Below are 16,770 nucleotides of genomic sequence, written 5' to 3' on the forward strand. Positions count from 1 at the left end.
ACAACAAACGTACCTTGGTAACATAAAACATCAACAATGAGGATATGGTGTGAGGGCCCTAGGGAACACTCTCGGCTGTCTTTGCAACTTTCCCAGAAATTGGAAACCACTCCAAAATTTAAAGTTTACTTTTAAAAGTTTAAGAAACTTTGGGAGCGGTGGCTCACGCCTATAACCCCAGCACTTTGGGAGGCCGAGGCTGGTGAATCACCTGAGGTCAGGAGTTTGAGACCAGCCTAGCCAACATGGCGAAACCCTGTCTCTACTAAAAACACAGAAATTAGCCAGGTATGGTGGTATGTGACTCTAGTCCCAGCTACTCGGGAGGCTGAGGCAGGAGAATCGCTTGAACCTAGGAGGAGGAGGTTGCAGTGAGCCGAGATTGTGCCACTGCACACAGCCTGGTGACAAGAGTGAGACTCTATCTCAAGAAAAAAATTAACTGTAGGTCTGTGGAATCTCCCTAAGGCCTGGGTCTTTGATCACTGGCTGCTGACATTAGCACAGTTCCACCAGCTTCCCAGGGTCTGTGCGTGCCTCAGGTTTTCTCTACCCTTTCCCTGCTAGCCCCCATCCTTATGTGATGCCACAGGAGGGTGAGCAATGCTGAGCCTTCCCTGCTCCCTGACTGTGGCATCGGGCCTTGGCCCACTTCCACATCCACTTACTTAAAAGGGTGTTTTTTTTTTTTTTACATTTTGGGTTATACTTCCAGCATTTCTACAGCTGGAGTGGTTCAGGTCTGTGGTCCTCCTTTCACCTCCCAACCCACCCTCCAAGCAACTCCAGCAAAGACAAGCAGCACCCTAGTGTGCTCCTGCAGCAGCACTGACTGACGGCCCCACCAAATGGAGCAGATGAGACGCCCTCACCAGCACCAGCGTGTGGACTCTATACCCCTCCTGCCCTGGCAGCTGTGCCGACTGCCGTCTCAGTCCTTCCTCTGCTGCTCATTACACATGGGTGAGGTGCAGAGTCCAGCTGGCACCTGAATGGCCCCAGGACACCTCCCAACCCATGTGTTCTATGGCCCTACCCTGCCCCCTACTCTGTCAGCTCTGTCTACCCTCCGGGGGTGATCTCGCCATCCCCATGCCTCCCCTCACCACCCAAACTGGCTTCCGGGGTGAAACCCCCGGCCTTTGTATCAGGACACTGCTGTCCCCTCTTGAGCAGTCCCTTCACTTCCTGCTAGCTTGATCCCCCCTCCACCAAAGTCATCTAACACGGCTGGGACCCCCAGCCGTGCTGACAGCTCTCTAGGGGAGATCCCCACCAGGGTTCCCACAGCACTCCAGGAAGCCAGCAGGGGCTCTGTGTGGTTCCAGGGTCTCACTTACCAAAATGTATAACGGGGTAAACTCATATGCATGAGTGTTTTCTGGGGAGATGTTCACTGCTTTCAATAGATAGCCACAAAATGTTACAAGACAGTGGTTAAAGAGACCAGGTAAGGCCGGGCGCAGTGGCTCATGGCTCCCAGCACTTTGGGAGGCCAAGGCAGGCGGATCACCTGAGGTTTGGAGTTTGAGACCAGCCTGGCCAACAGAGTGAAACCCTGTCTCTACTAAAAATACAAAAATTAGCTGGGTGTGGTGGCCTGAGACTGTAATCCCAGCTCCTCGAGAGGCAGAGGCAGGAGAATCGCTTGAATCCGGGAGGCGGGGGTTACAGTGAGCCAAGATCATGCCACTGCACTCCAGCCTGAGCAAGACTCTGTCTCAAAACAAAACAGAACAAAAAAACACCAGATAATAAGAAATTAATGTTGATTTTGCTGAGTATTTAAACAGTATGTGGTTCTGTTTAAAAAAACAAACACTGATCTTTTTTTTTTTGAGACAGAGTCTCGCTCTATTGCCAGGCTGGAGTGCAGTGGCACAGTCTTGGCTCACTGCAACCTCTGCCTCCTGGGTTCAAATGATTCTCCTGCCTCAGCCTCCCGAGTAGCTGGAAACTACAGGCGTGGGCCGCCATGCCCAGCTAACTTTTGTATTTTTAGTAGAGACGGATTTCACCACGTTGGCCAGGATGGTCTCGATCTCTTGACCTTGTGATCTGCCCGCCTTGGCCTCTGGAAGCACTGGGATTACAGGCGTGAGCCACCGCACCTGGCCGCAAACACTGATCTTTTAAAGGCACGCACACTGAGTCCACAGGTGAGGTGTCCCGTTGAGACACACTTCACATTCACCAGCAAAGGAGACAAGCACAGCAGCAGCAGCACAGGACGCCCCTGCGCTGGGAGGAGGGGGCAGCCTCCCCGAACTCCTACAGATGCTCAGAGTCTTCCACAGCAAGATGGAAGCCAGCCAGCCCTGCCTGCAGCCTGACTCGGTACCTCCATCCACGGCACAGCCGCCTTCCTGCCCGGTTGGGAACCTCCCCTTTCTGTATCCCTATAGAACTCAAGCTCTATTAGGGCCTCTGCCAGGAGCCTAACTCCCCCCACCCACAGAATGACCACCCCTCTCTGTGTCACAGCCTGCGCCTGACCCACGCACGGTCCCTGTCACTCTACTCCTTGGGACGGCAGCAGCGGCCCAACAACCAAATCAACAGCAGACATACCACATCTCTGGGAACAGGGTATTGAGGCCTTCCCAGCTGTAAACATTCAGGACAGCCAGCCAGAACTTCCCCCAGGAGGGGATGGCCACAGCACCACCTGAGAGGGGAGAGAATAGGCCCATGTCACCTGCTTCCTGTCAGCAAAGCCAGCACTGCTCTAGCTGGGAAGCTTCACCCTCTGGGAGTCACGTGTGCCCCTCTCCATGAGCCAAGGGCAGCCGCATGCGGATCTTGCAACCCCCATGTGCGAAGCAGGTTCCAGAGTGCTCAGAACTGCCCTGGATATACGGCTCCTAGGTGGAACCAGTGGCTTCCCTGGGAGTGAGTGTGTCCAGCCCCAGGAGAGGTGTTTGCAACCCCTGGCCCCAGGAAGGAGCACGTGAAGACAGCTACCTGGGAAGGTCCAGGGACACCTCAGTGCTCAGGTGAGCGAGGGGCCCAGGTGCACATGCACCTGGAGAAGGCAATGCGGGGAAGTGACAGCGCACATTCAGCCTCGCCCTCTGAGCCAAGCCTGGGCTGCCCCCATCTGTGTCATCTCCACTTGGCAGACTGGTCCCGTACGGGAACAGGGACAACCCCAAACTCCAGAGGAGCTCCAGCACACTGGCCCCATGCCAGAGCCACTTCAGCAGCATGCAGTTCTGGCACAGCCACGCCATCTAAACACGCTTCTGAGGAGTCCCTGCTCCAAACCCCAAAAGGTATGCAAAAGTCAAAGACTCACAAAGCTACTAGGCAAAGTGCAGCCTAAACACATTCCTTCACCAGACAGGCGCCAGGACTGTGGTGGGAACCAGACAGCAGCCTTGGGGACGCAGCATCAATGACACCAAAGGCTGACAGTGAACTGATGACAACAGTGACAAGCCCATGAAGAAAGAAGGCAGGATCTCGTGAGAATGCGTAACAGGACACTCCATCTGGCATGGTAGGTCAGGAAGAGGTCCTCAAAGAAGGAACATGTAAAGTGTGAGCCAGCGGGGCAGGAGTGGAAGGTAAGAGGCTCCAGGTTAAGGAAGCAGTGCACGGCGAGCCCTGGGATAGCAAGGGCCTTTGAGGAGCTGACAGGAGGCCCCTGTGCATGGAGCAGAGAGCAGGGCAGGTGGGATTGGCTACGGAAGGTCCGTGAAAGGCAGAAGACCAGACCAGGCCAGGCTCTGCAGAGCCGTATCATGAACTAGGTTTTCTTGGAGAAGCAGGAGTCATGGATTCCCTTGGGCTGGAATTGCCCTCAGGGCCTGTAGGCAAGAGGAGAGGTAGCCAGTCCGCGGCTTGGAGAGGTAGCCAAGGGCTTGGAGAGGTGGACAGCCAGGGCTTGGAGAGGTGGACAGCCAGGGCTTGGAGAGGTAGCCAGCCCAGGGCTTGGAGAGGTAGCCAGGCCACGGCTTGGACAGGTGGACAGTCAGGGCTTGGAGAGGTAGCCAGACCGGGGCTTGGAGAGGTAGACAGTTGGGGCTTGGAGAGGTGGACAGCCCGGGGCTTGGAGAAGTAGCCAGGCCAGGGCTTGGAGAGGTAGACAGCCAGGGCTTGGAGAGGTAGCCAGACCGGGGCTTGGAGAGGTAGACAGTTGGGGCTTGGAGAGGTGGACAGCCCGGGGCTTGGAGAAGTAGCCAGGCCAGGGCTTGGAGAGGTAGACAGCCAGGGCTTGGAGAGGTAGCCAGACCGGGGCTTGGAGAGGTAGACAGTTGGGGCTTGGAGAGGTGGACAGCCCGGGGCTTGGAGAAGTAGCCAGGCCAGGGCTTGGAGAGGTAGACAGCCAGGGCTTGGAGAGGTGGACAGTCGGGGCTTGGAGAGGTGGACAGTCAGGGCTTGGAGAGGCGGATAGCCCCGGGCTTGGAGAGGTGGACAGCCAGGGCTTGGAGAGGTAGCCAGGTCAGGGCTTGGAGAGGTAGCCAAGGGCTTGGAGAGGTAGCCAAGGGCTTGGAGAGGTGGACAGCCAGGGCTTGAAGAGGTAGCTAGGCCGGGGCTTGGAGAGGTGGACAGCCAGGGCTTGGAGAGGTAGCCAGGCCGGGGCTTGGAGAGGTGGACAGCCAGGGCTTGGAGAGGTAGACGGCCAGCTCGGAAGCTGCAAGCTCCAGGCCTGCTCTCACCTGCAGTCAGGCTGCCCCAAGAAGGTGGACATATTAACATGCTTCATTTAAGTCTTCGCCAGTTCAGGAAACAAACAGAATTACCTAGTTGTCTTAATTTGCTTTGCTTTTTTATTTTTTCAGAGACAGGGTCTCACTCTGTCACCCAGGCTGGAGTGCAATGGTACAATCAGCTCACTGCAACCCAGAACTCCTGGGCTCAAGTGATCCTCCTGCCTTACTAGCCTCCAAGCAGCTGGGACTACAGGTGCATATCATCACACCTGGCTAATATTTTATTGTTTTTGTAGGGACCAGGTCTCACCATGTTGCCCAGGCTGGCCTCAAACTCCTAGGTTCAAGTGGTCCTTCCACCTCAATCTCCCAAAGTGCTGGAACTGCAGGCGTGAGCCACTGTGCCTGGCTCTTAATTTGCTTTTTTAAAAAAACGATGCCTAGGTTAAACAGTTTCTGCCTACTTCTGTTTTGACAAATTCCCTGCTCATGTGCTTTGCCCATTGTTTCAGCTGGAAGTGCATCTTTCTGTATCTCGTATGCGAGAGCTCATTATCGAGATGACATGAACCCCTGGCCCAGGACATGCTGCACAGGGCATACCTTTCTTGTGAAGAATGTTACGGGCTCGTACCAGGTCAGGATCGTCAGGCCCAACGCCCAGAATTCTGAGAGACACATAGTTGAGCGCAGTCCCAAACACGGTGGACTTATCCTCAATGTGCCTAGAGGGGCAGAGGACAGGTGAGAAACTGGTATCTGTCCTTACTTCTAAGAAATAAAGTAAAACTTTCTGTGGAGTTTCCTCAGAAAACTAAGAATGCTAAAATACCTTACCCTGACATAACGTGCCACCACAGGAGAGCCCCGAGCAGCCACTCTGCAGTACAGATTCACGCACCTCCCATGACAACCGAGCCCCCGCACCTTCCTCACCCTGACCCGCCTGCTCTACACCTTCCCACGCCTGAGTCAACACTTCTAGCCCCAGGGCATTTCACTTTGGGCTACAGCTCTGCTCCCAAAGCGTGTGCCACACGGCAAGAAAGCTGTCAGGCCCTGCCTCCACCTGCTGCCAGCCCAGAGTCAAAGGCAATTTTCTTCTGCCTTAAGTGATAACAGACTGACAGTTTTCACATGTGGGTCTCAAGAGTGTCCTAACAGTCACAAAACCTACTTAACAAAAGATGTGAGGCCGAGGCCCCACCTGCACAGCCTCCAGCCCACTCCCCTCCTGCTAGTCTCTCCCCAACCCACCCCGGGCCCACAGCTGCAATCACTCCTAATCCTTGGCAGCTGCCCGGAAACCCAAGCATCTCCTACATCATGAGAACACACACATGCACGTGTGCAGTGACACAGGGGGGGCACACTCACAGGCCCCATCCACCGTCGGGCAGCTGCACTGACCGCAGGTACCGCACAATCTCTTCTCTGTATCCGGCTGGCAGAGGGATGCGTGCCACGTGGCAAGTGATCAGGAGGCCTGTGTGGCAGGAGAGATGTTCCTCGCTGGGGGCAGGTGGTCATCACTGCTAAGACCAGGCCCCTTTCCTCCTGAGCACCTCACTCCAACAGGGAGCTACCTCCTTCTCATGAAAACCCCCCCGAAAGGCCATTCCTCCCAAGCCCCCATGGGGGACTCTGGGAACAGGGCCAGAGGGAACGTCAGCCACAGCACAGGCGATGCTCCCTGCCTAGGGCCTGCAGAGTCCACTCAGCCATGCCTGGCTCCCATGACCATCTCGCTCAGAGAAACAGCAAACCCTGTACAGCACCTCAAGAAGGCCTCTCCCAAGTGCCCTGAAGGTCCAAAAGGAACCAACATTTTAGATCAGTGGGCCTTCCATGAGGGGAGGCTGTTGGTCTTGCTTTAACATCTGCTAGGAAGAAAAATACAAAATTGGTCACCCTTGCATGTGGTAATACCTATTTGCTTATTTATACTTTTCTGTTTCATAAATTTTTCACAAGCATATGCCGCTTTGCAAATGTTGGGGGGGAGGGAGAGACAACAATAAATATTATCCACTAAGAACCTTCTGTCCCTAGCCTGGTCCTCTCAGGCATGGTGCTCACAGGCCACCCTCTACCCCCCATGCTTGGTTCCATCAGCCATGTGCCCCCAGAGCCTGGCACGGGACAGGTCTCAGGGCAGACCCCAGCCACATGTGCCATGGAATGAATACCTGACTCTGGCTTAGACAGTCAGAAGCCCTAGTGTTCAAACCATCCAGACACGCCCTGGAAGAAGAGCAGATGGACTCAGAGACAGCGCACGGGGTCACATAAAATGAGCCATCCCAAAACAAGCCCATCTCTTTCCTAACAGTTATAATGCTGTTAGGACGGGGAAATGTGCAGACAGGAGCAGAGCCAGCATCTTCCTGATTTTACAGGCAAGGAAACTGAGGCACAGCCAGTAAATGGTGGGGCTAGGTCAGACCCCACTCAGTGCTCACCACAGTGCTGCCCAATGCTGCACAGGCCACACTTGATGGGAGTTGTCTACATAGTATCATGGACCAGGAGCATTTTCCAAAGTCCAGAAAGAGGGAAGAAAAGCTCCAACTCAGCCAGGCGCGGTGGCTCACACCTGTAATCCCAGCACTTTGCGAGGCTGAGCGGGGCGGATCATGAGGTCAGGAGTTTGAGACCAGCCTGACCAACATGGTGAAACCCCGTCTCTACTGAAAATACAAAAATTAGCCAGGAATGGTGGCGCATGCCTGTAATCCCAGCTACTTGGAAGGCTGAGGCAAGAGAATCGTTTGAACCCAGGAGGCGGAGGCTACAATGAGCCAAAATTGCGCCATTGCACTCCAGCCTGGGGAACAAGAGCGAAATGCTGTCTCAAAAACAAAAAACAAAAAAACTCCAACTCACAGCCAGCCCACAGGAAGGGTCCCAGCAAGCTAAGCCCAGAGCCAAAGCAGCAAGAACAAACAACACAGTAGTCCCCACCGACCAAGCACCACTGCGTGCCTGACACTGTGCACATAACCAAACCTGATTCCAATCCTGTCACAGATGAGGCTACAGAGGCAAAGTGAGGCTGACCCATCTCCTGACCAACTCTATGTCATTGCCTTACCATGAGCCCTGGGAACAGTCTCAACATTCCCTGATGGGGCCAAGGGAAGAAAGAGCACCTTGACTTCCCCTAAGGACAAGCCCTCAAATCCCAGGACAGGAAAATTCAAAGCTGTACAGTCCAGGTGGCAGCAGGGCTAGAAGTCAAAGCAGAGATGGGATCCCAGTGCTCCTCCTGCTAGTCTAGTGACCTGGAATAAATGTGCCTCAGCTTCCTAATGTATCTCATTAGGCTTATTCTAAGGACTAAAAGAAGAACAGGACTTGAGCAGGGCTTGGCCTACAGTAAACACCATGGAACTCTTTTTAACATAAAAGGCCAACACTTCCCAAACTAACATATAAACCTAATGCAACTTCATTTCAAGTCCCAACAGGTTTTATTCTGGGACAGAATCAGGATAAAGGCAATTTGGATGAGTAAATGAATAGATACAGGTAAGAGATGTTTTAAAAAGAAAGGCAACAAAGGTATATGAGGACTTTCTATCTACTACAAAGTCAGCATAGTAAAAGAAAATAACATATCAATAAAAGTCATTACAGGCCGGGCGCGGTGGCTCAAGCCTGTAATCCCAGCACTTTGGGAGGCGGGTGGATCACGAGGTCAGGAGATCGAGACCATCCTGGCTAACACGGTGAAACCCCGTCTCTACTAAAAATACAAAAAAAAAAACTAGCCGGGCGAGGTGGCGGGCGCCTGTAGTCCCAGCTACTCGGGAGGCTGAGGCAGGAGAATGGCGTGAACCCGGGAGGCGGAGCTTGCAGTGAGCTGAGATCCGGCCACTGCACTTCAGCCTGGGCCACAGAGCGAGACTCCGTCTCAAAAAAAAAAAAAAAAAAAAAAGTCATTACAGAAACAAAACCTATTTATGTAGGAATCCACATCATTGAAACAATGATGTGGAAACAATCACAAGTCACTAGGGAAAAAGTCCTATTGCATAAATTCATAGGAGGGAATTTCCCATTTTACAAGGCTGAGGATTTCTGCAGAGAAACACTCCCAGTATGTAAAATAGTCTTGTGTAGCCAAATCAGTTCAATACCCAGGCAGTCCAACTGCTATGCTCCTCCTACTCACCAGCCTGAACCTAAAGTTCCCCTGCAGTAGCTAAGAGTAAGTTCACAGCAGATAACAGCTCCCCACCCACCACTCTGCCCACCTACAGCCCCTTGGCATAGGCTAGGTCTTCCACCTGGAATGCCCATCCCACTCTGTACTGAGACTTCAAAGCCCATCTTCCTCCTCCCTCAAGGCAACACAGACCCCTAGAGAACCACTTGCTTCTCTTATCAGAGAGCCTGTCACCCTACACTGGCAAGGCTAGCTGATCCCCTAGGCCAATAGCAGGACCATTCTGACACAGAGCAGAGTTTGCCAGCCCTTTTCTATGTGAGCCCCTGGATTTTCACCTGCTTCATCAAAACACTACACCAGGCTGGGGCAGGATCCCAAGGGTGATCCAGGGTGGCCATACCCTCAGGCTGGGGCAGCATACTCCTACCTGGCAGGAGGAAAAGTGGGCCACCGTAGTCACCCGTCCAGTGCCCATCCTCAGCCTGCAGCCCCACGTAAAATGTCATCCCGTTCAGAGCCCCCTCACAGGCGGTGTGGGCTTTGGGCAAATCCTTAAAGTAATTCTTCTGCAAAGAGACCGGAAAAAAAAAAAAAAAAAAAAAAAAGAGAGAGAGCTGACGGGACTGTTGAGCGGCCAGAGGAGCCCTCTTCATATACAGCCCAAGTCAAAATAGTGAATCTAAATTACTTTAAAAGTGTCAGCTGTTTCTATCAAAAGTCTGAAACTCTTCGATATCACACCTCAGCAAAGTAAAAGAACAGTTGCACATTTTCATTGCTTTACTTTCCAGTCACGTATTCTTAACTTCTCCAAGATGTCTGGAATAAACTAGGCACCCAGAGTGTGGGGTGGGGCACGGGCGCCCACCTGGGCCTGGGACTCGGGCCTCTCAAAAGGGGCCCAAAGGGTGGCACAGCCTTTCCCACGGTGGCCGGGGCTTGGCAGGAGACCCTGTTTACACTGCAGACTCTGACGAGGAACATCTCTTCCAATGCACACAACGAAGACACTGGATCCAAACACGTTTTGTGAATAAAAACAAAGTTACAACTATCTTTGCAACTCTTCCATAAGTCAAAAATTACCTCAAAATAAGGTGCTAAAAAATGCAACATTAGGAGTCTCCTACGGCTGGTTTAGAGATGAAGGGCCGAAGCGGAGGGGCCCGCGAACGCAGCTCCCGTGGGCGCTCGCCTTGGGGATGGGCGTCGCTGGCCGGGTCCTTCCACCCGCCTTTCTGAGAGAAAACGTGCTCCTCACGGCTCACCCCTCAGGGCCCCGCGGGGTCCCCGCGCTCGCGGACGCTCCGCGGAAGCCACTTACGGTGTCCAGCCCCAGGGCGTGGGCTTCCAGACCGGTCTGCTCGCGGCCGGCGCGCTCGTCCTGCAGGTAGGTCCACGTCTGCCGGCCCCTCTCGCAGCTGAGTCGCCAGCGGCCGAGGTCGGTGGCGGGCTCGGTCTTGTAGGGGCCCCCTCGGCGCCGCAGACACCTGAGGGCCACCGGCCGTCAGCGACCCAGGCCTCGCCCCGACCCCCGGCCCACTGCCCGCGTCGCGCTCTCCTCAGCACCCAGACCACCCTGCCCGCGCCAGGAGCCCGGGGCGAGGGGACTCACGTGCCCTCAGTCATTGCAGCCGCAGTGCTCTACGCCGCCCACTACCAGCCGCCAGCTCTCGGCACCCGGGACCTGCCGCCCAGCCCCGCCCCTCCCGCGCGCACTACGCAGGCGCGAGCCTCGGCCGACGCGCAGGCCCAGGTGGGTCGATGCCCACGCAACCAATCAGAGCGCCGTGAGCGTGAGCCCGGGGTGTGTCAGGCGACCACAGTGGTGGAGCGCGAGGAGCACCATGCGGCGTGGGGCGGGGCCTGAGGGGGCGGGGCTGCGACGGGGCTGGGGAGGTGGGTGGGGACTTATGGGCGGGCCTTGAGGGGCAGGGCTGGTCGGTGGGGCGGTGGGGGCGGGATGGTGGGTGGGGCCGGCGGGGATGGTGGGTGGGGCCGGCGGGGATGGTGGGTGGGGCCGGCGGGGATGGTGGGTGGGGCCGGCGGGGATGGTGGGTGGGGCCGGCGGGCGGGGGCGGGGCCTCCTGCGCGCCCCTTAGAGGCTTGTTTCCCGGGAGCTTGGCCTCGTGCGCAGCGCTCTCCGGTGAGCGTGTCTGAGGCGCCGGTGAGGAGGGTCCCGCCGCAGGTCGGAAGGAAGGACGTGGGGAGCGAGGCTCGAGCGAGGGACAGCGAGTGCGAAGGTCGGGTGGCAGGGAATTGCTGTCGCATGGCAGGATTTGCCCGGACGCCGGGGCCGGGGCTGGGGGCAGGAGGCCGCCCTGAGGTGAGGTGGGCGCGGGCGGTCGGGGCCAGTGCAAGACCAGGGGGAGGGCGCCACCCGGCGTCCCTGGGAAGCTGAGCGCCGCGTAGCCTTCGCCGGGGGGAAGGGGGTAGACGCAGTGAGGCCGAGGCCCCGAGGCCTGGCGGACCACAGGGGCCAGAAGCCCTGCAGCCTAGGGCAGGGAAGGGCTGCGTTGCAGGCCAGGACCGAGCGCGGTAGAGCCTCAGCTGCTCACGAGGTCGCTGGAATTCGGGGTGGGCGCCCCCAGGAGAAATTAAAGGTGAAGAGGCTTAGCAGCAGGGGGCAGAGGAAGATGGAGGCGGAGCGAGTGACCGAACTTGGAAGGGACAGCCGGACGCAGCAGGGCAGGAGGCGTCTGACTGTTGGAAACATGGCTGACGTCTGGAGACTGCAGCCCGTGGTCCCTAAGGTCAAGGACCCAGCATGTCTTCATCTGGCCCACAGAAGCCCTAACATCCAATTACAACTGCCCCAGCCTAATGAGCGTTTCTGCACCCACTCCTCAATTCCTACCCCCAGCCTAACTTCGAAGGGGGCGTGAGCCACAGCAAGTCGGAGAAGAAAGTTGGAAGAGAGAGGGGACAAAAGAATACCCACAGGCATCTTCCCCCAGTGGAATAGCGGGGTTTTAGACAATCAAGGATACTCACCTTTTCCTATCCCAGTTCAGAAACGAATGAAAAAGACACAGCAATAAGATGGGTGGATATTAACATATCAGCCTCGCCACAAATTAAAAAGCTAGCTTGAAGGACAAGGCTCAAATCTGCAAGCAAGAGGGCAAGCTACTAAATCACCCGTAAGTCAGACAAACATATCCCCCAGCCTCTGGGCCATGGAACTGCCTCACCAAGCACTATGCAATCGAGTGCTGACCAGAAGACACCCCTCCAGTCAACCCACAGACCCCAGAAAGAGTACCCAGAGGAGCTTGAGCACTCCACCCTATCTGTTCTCTGAAATTCAACCAAATGAGTCACTCTGCTTCTCTGGAAGCAGAAAGAGGCTGGAAGTTTTTCTCCAGATAAGTTCCTCCATGTAGAAACATGAAGAATAGGAATAAGGGGCTTCAGCCTGGATGGAATCTCACACTGAACCTGGCAAAGCTAGGTGAGGGAAGAGGTTTCAATTGGAGAAGAGTTTGAGTTTTGATATTTTAATGGACTGGACTTTTTATGAGTAAAATAACCCGCTTTTTTTAATGTCTGAAAGAGAACAAAAACTGTAAACTACGTCTGGGAATTGACGCAGTTAAGCTTCTAGGGGCAGTCATGAGAAAAAAAACTGTTCCTATCAGCTTGCATACTACTGCATCCAGCTTGTTCATTAGGCCAGATACAGACGGCTCTGAGGATTTTGGCCTGCACAACTGGGTATATGGTGGTGGTCATTTACTAAAATAGAGGTGTCTTTTATTTATTTATTTAGTGAGAGGATCTCAGTCTGTCACCCAGGTGGGAATGCAGTGGCACAACCATTAGCTCACTGCAGCCTCAAATTCCAGGGCTAAGTGATCTTCCGGGCTCAGCCTCCTGAATAGCTTAGACTACAGGCCTGTGCCACCACACCTGGCTAATTTTTTTTTAAGTTTGGTAGAGACACGGGGTCTTGCTATGTTGCCCAGGATGGTCTCAAACTCCTGGCCGCAAGGAATCCTCTCACTTCAGCCTCCCAAAGTGTTGGGATTATAGGCATGAGCCACTGCATCTGGCCTAAAATAGGGAAAGTTTGATTGGAAAATTCAGCTTTAAGTGGGGACAAGTTATACTAGAGATGCTTATTAGACATTCAAGTGAAATATTGAGTAGGCTAGCATTCAGGGGAGAAGATAATGCTAGAGATAGGAATTTGGGAGTCATTTGCTTTCAGGTAGTGTTTGAAATCATGAGATTGGACAAGATGAATTAGGAAATGCACATAAAACAGAGAAGTTCCAGGATGAGCCCTGGGGCACCAACCTTTTCCAGTATAGAGGAATGGCCAGAGAGAGGAGGAAAACCAGAGGAATATGAAGTCATAATATAAGTGAAGACATGGTGATCTTTGCTGAGGCTTTGAAGGGATTGCAAAATGAAGACTGAGAATTTATTATTGGATGCAACGAAACAATGTATTGGTGACTGACAAAGCTATCTCAGGAGACATGGGGAGAAAAGCCTAATGGCAGAATTTTGAAAAAAATTTTCAGCTAAACATGGCAGACTGAGCATAAACATTAACCTCCATTTCCTGCCCAAACCCTACTCACATAAAGTAATAAAAGACCAAAAAAACCCACAAAGAATGGGAGAGGAGACACCAGTAAGCAAGAGAAGTCAACAAAATTATAGAGACTGGGAATGGATGGAGAAGTGATAACTGACTTAGCCAGAGAGAGTTGAGACTTAACGTTTGTGGGTGAAGCCAACAAGAGACTATTCCTGCCAGCAAATACCAGGAAGGTGCAGAAATTGGAATAACTGGTGGAAAATTTTTGTGAGGAACAGTGTGACCACAGGTCCCCTCTCCTACTTGGGTGGAGGAAGTCTGCAGTAGTTGAATCAGAGTAGGTGTTACCTTAGGCATGAGGCATAGCTGAGGGTCACTGAAAGCAGACAGATTGAGTGAAAGTCTATACGTGTGAGTCGAGGCTCACTTCTCCCACTCAGCCAGATAGCATGAGATAAGAGTGGAAGGATTCCTCTGGAGCAGCTGGCCCAAAAGAAAAGTCCTGCAAACACTGGCAACTGTAACCCAGTAGAAAAACAGAAACCTATTAGCTGGCAGACTGTACCCATTGACAGTTTTCAACAAGCTCCTTAGAGCCCCATCGTCAGCATGAGCCAGACATTTGGGGAAAACAGTACGACATTACCTCCAGCCATGCAAGTGATCCATCTTGGACCGCAGACAAGTCAAGCCTTCAGATGACTCTAACCTCAGCCAATACCTGACTGCAGCTGCATGAGAGATCCCAACAGAAAGCTGCCCAGCTGAATCCTCAAATTTAAGCTACTGTATTTGGGGTGATTTGTTCAATAGCAATAAAAAACTAGACAAAAGGACTACAAAGTGCCCAGCACAATAAATTGGGCAGGGGTTGGGGAGGGAATGGGGAGGCAACATATGAAGTAATGTCATTGAGAAATTTGAGAACACCAGGAATAGAGGTGATCTCAAAACTTTCCAGCAACAAAAAAAACAAAACCACAAAGGAATTATTTCCAATCTAAAATTCTATTCCAAACATGAGGATAGATAAGTCCAAAAAAACACCATTTCTTTACTCTCACAACATCCTTTTGACACCAGATGTAGAGGATTTCTCCCCACCGGCAAGCAAGCATTCAGCTGTGCAGCAGACACCAGCTGGGTATCTGCTTCAATCCTGCACCATCTACCTGGAGACAGCAGCAGATCACACAAGTTGAGGACTCTGTGCCACAAGACTGAGGCCCATGTCCAGTGTCAATCACAAGCCCCAGGTTGTTTTACCTGTCCTGGGTTCCCAAGACCCCTCCCTTGGCTTTAATTTACAAGAGCAGTTCACAGAACTCAGGGAAACACATATTTATTATAAGGCTATTTTAAAGGCTACAAATAAACAGCCAGATGAAAAGATATGCAGGGCAAGGCCTAGAAGAGTCCCAAGAGCAGGAGCTTCTGTCTGCAAGGAGTTGAGATGTGCCATTCTCCCAGCATGTGGACGTGTTCCTGTCTACCTTCCTGGAAGCCCCCACACATTCGGCTATCCACAAGCTCTCTGAACCCTGTCCTTTTTGGTCTTTAGGAGGCTTCATTACATAGGCATGATTGATTAAATTATTGGCCATTGGTGATCAACATCACTTTCAGTCCCTCTCCCCCAACCTCTGGGAGTTTGGGGGGTAGGCTGAAAGTTTCAACCCCTCTGAGCATGCCCTGGTCTTTCAGATGACCGGTCCCTATCCTGAAGCTACACAGGAGCTGTCCACCATCAGTCATCTTACTAGCATACAAAAAGACATTACTTTGGAGATTCCAGGGATTTTAGGAGTTGTATATCAGAAGGCAGAGACAAAGACCAAATATATATTTGATAATATTACAGTAGAAATAAAGACATTTTAGATATTCAAGCTCAGAAGGCTACTAAAGGACAGGCTCCATCAAGAAGAGAAAACCAAGGAAGAAGAAAATACGATTCGGAATCCAGGAAATGCTCAAGTTATGGCGGGAAGACAGGGGGTTCCCAGAGGAACATCTTGAAGAGAAAGTGGAGCATATTACCTGATGCACATGACTTTGTTGGGAAGAGCTTTATACTTAGGGCAGTGACTTTTGGGTGAAGTAGTGACAGGAGCATAGAAAACCAAGCAAATGGGAAAAACAATGTAATTATTAACTCCAGGAAAAATCAAAAGTTGTACCTAAAGGAAATGTAATCATAAACCAATAAAGGGCTCAACAGCAAATGGTAAACGTACAGTTATACTAAACTGTGAATGCAGGTTTCAGCCAATATTAAATTGCTTAGGGAGGCTAATATGAGAGGAAATGTGGGTGTCGAGGGTGGGGGTGATAGTATGTTGTGGGAAAGACAGTATAAGAGAAGCTAACTCCTCTTCCATTGTAGGAAGTCAACAGTGTCTAAAGTCAAGATTAAGAAATAGCATTAAGTCTTTACATGAAGTTAATCACTGAAGATCCCTGAGTTGAGTAGCGTGTGTTTGGAGAAGCAGGGATTGGATGGTAGATTTGGTAGAGGAGGAGGTTCTCTTCTTAGTGCTATTGTTTTCTCAGTGAAATAAGAAGGACATGATCTAAGAAGTTTGAAGAGAATGAGAAGACATGAAATAAGAGTCTGGGGATGTAGGATTAAGTCAGGAGATGCTGAGTGCCAGTTTAAGATTGGTGGTCATATGCAACGTCACCAGGTCTATTAATACCTCTTTCTGTATATGGCTCAAATTTTATCCCCTCTTCACACCAATTGCTAGCAAACAGGCTTATTCCCTTTGAATTTCACCCAAATGCCTGTAGCACCCACCTCTCAAGATTCCTGCCCCACATGCCATTTTTAAAAGAAAATGTGACTAGATCACTTCTCTGCCTAATCTTCAACAACTGGTTCTCACAGCTCTCAGAAGAAGGTGACCAGAATCTCTGACCTCACCCTGCTGGCCTGTTCCCCTCACTTGGCCACAAACCAAGCTGGTACCTTCAAGCTTTCATCATGTCAAGTACACTGTCCCCAGCTACACCCCTGCACTCCTCTCCAGGAATTCTTTCTCCTCTACCCAACCAGACCCTGTTCCATCCTCTGTTTCTTCCTTGCTACCCATCACGCACATTCTCTGAGAATTATGTACATAAATACCTGCTGACTCTCCTGGACGTAAGCTGGGTAGGCTTAGCAGGCAAAGGCCGTGTCTTTCTTTATTTCTGCATCACTGATGTCTGGCACATCAAGGACTGCTGAGAGAATGAATTGCCTGTTACACATGGAAATGTAAGCTCCAAACTGCCTCAGAGCATATGCTGGTGGGTGACAATCTGAGGTGGTCATGAATATAGGAGAATACTGAAGAGGTCACACAGGGGCAACAACTTTTCATTATGAAAAACTGGGAGAC

General features: G+C 52.3%; 1 protein-coding gene across 2 annotated transcripts in view; it reads right to left on the bottom strand.

Moving 5' to 3' along the window:
* The window catches only part of LOC105472480 (lanosterol synthase), a 34,196-nt gene extending 23,656 nt beyond the window's left edge, over positions 1-10,540 (bottom strand). Inside the window, exons 1-6 of one of the 2 annotated variants that reach the window (XM_011725746.3) lie at positions 10,448-10,540; positions 10,157-10,322; positions 9,260-9,398; positions 6,036-6,144; positions 5,262-5,383; positions 2,572-2,668 (exon numbers count right to left, since the gene is read on the bottom strand). In XM_011725746.3, coding sequence (XP_011724048.1) covers positions 2,572-2,668; positions 5,262-5,383; positions 6,036-6,144; positions 9,260-9,398; positions 10,157-10,322; positions 10,448-10,461 — 647 coding nt within the window. In that variant the 5' untranslated portion in view covers positions 10,462-10,540. The remainder of the gene's footprint in view (positions 1-2,571; positions 2,669-5,261; positions 5,384-6,035; positions 6,145-9,259; positions 9,399-10,156; positions 10,323-10,447) is intronic. The other variant, XM_071095869.1, reaches the window with a different exon arrangement.
* Between the last annotated feature and the right edge of the window lie 6,230 nt (positions 10,541-16,770).

Source organism: Macaca nemestrina, chromosome 4 (genome assembly GCF_043159975.1).
Source record: "Macaca nemestrina isolate mMacNem1 chromosome 4, mMacNem.hap1, whole genome shotgun sequence".
Classification (NCBI taxonomy): Eukaryota; Metazoa; Chordata; class Mammalia; order Primates; family Cercopithecidae; genus Macaca; species Macaca nemestrina.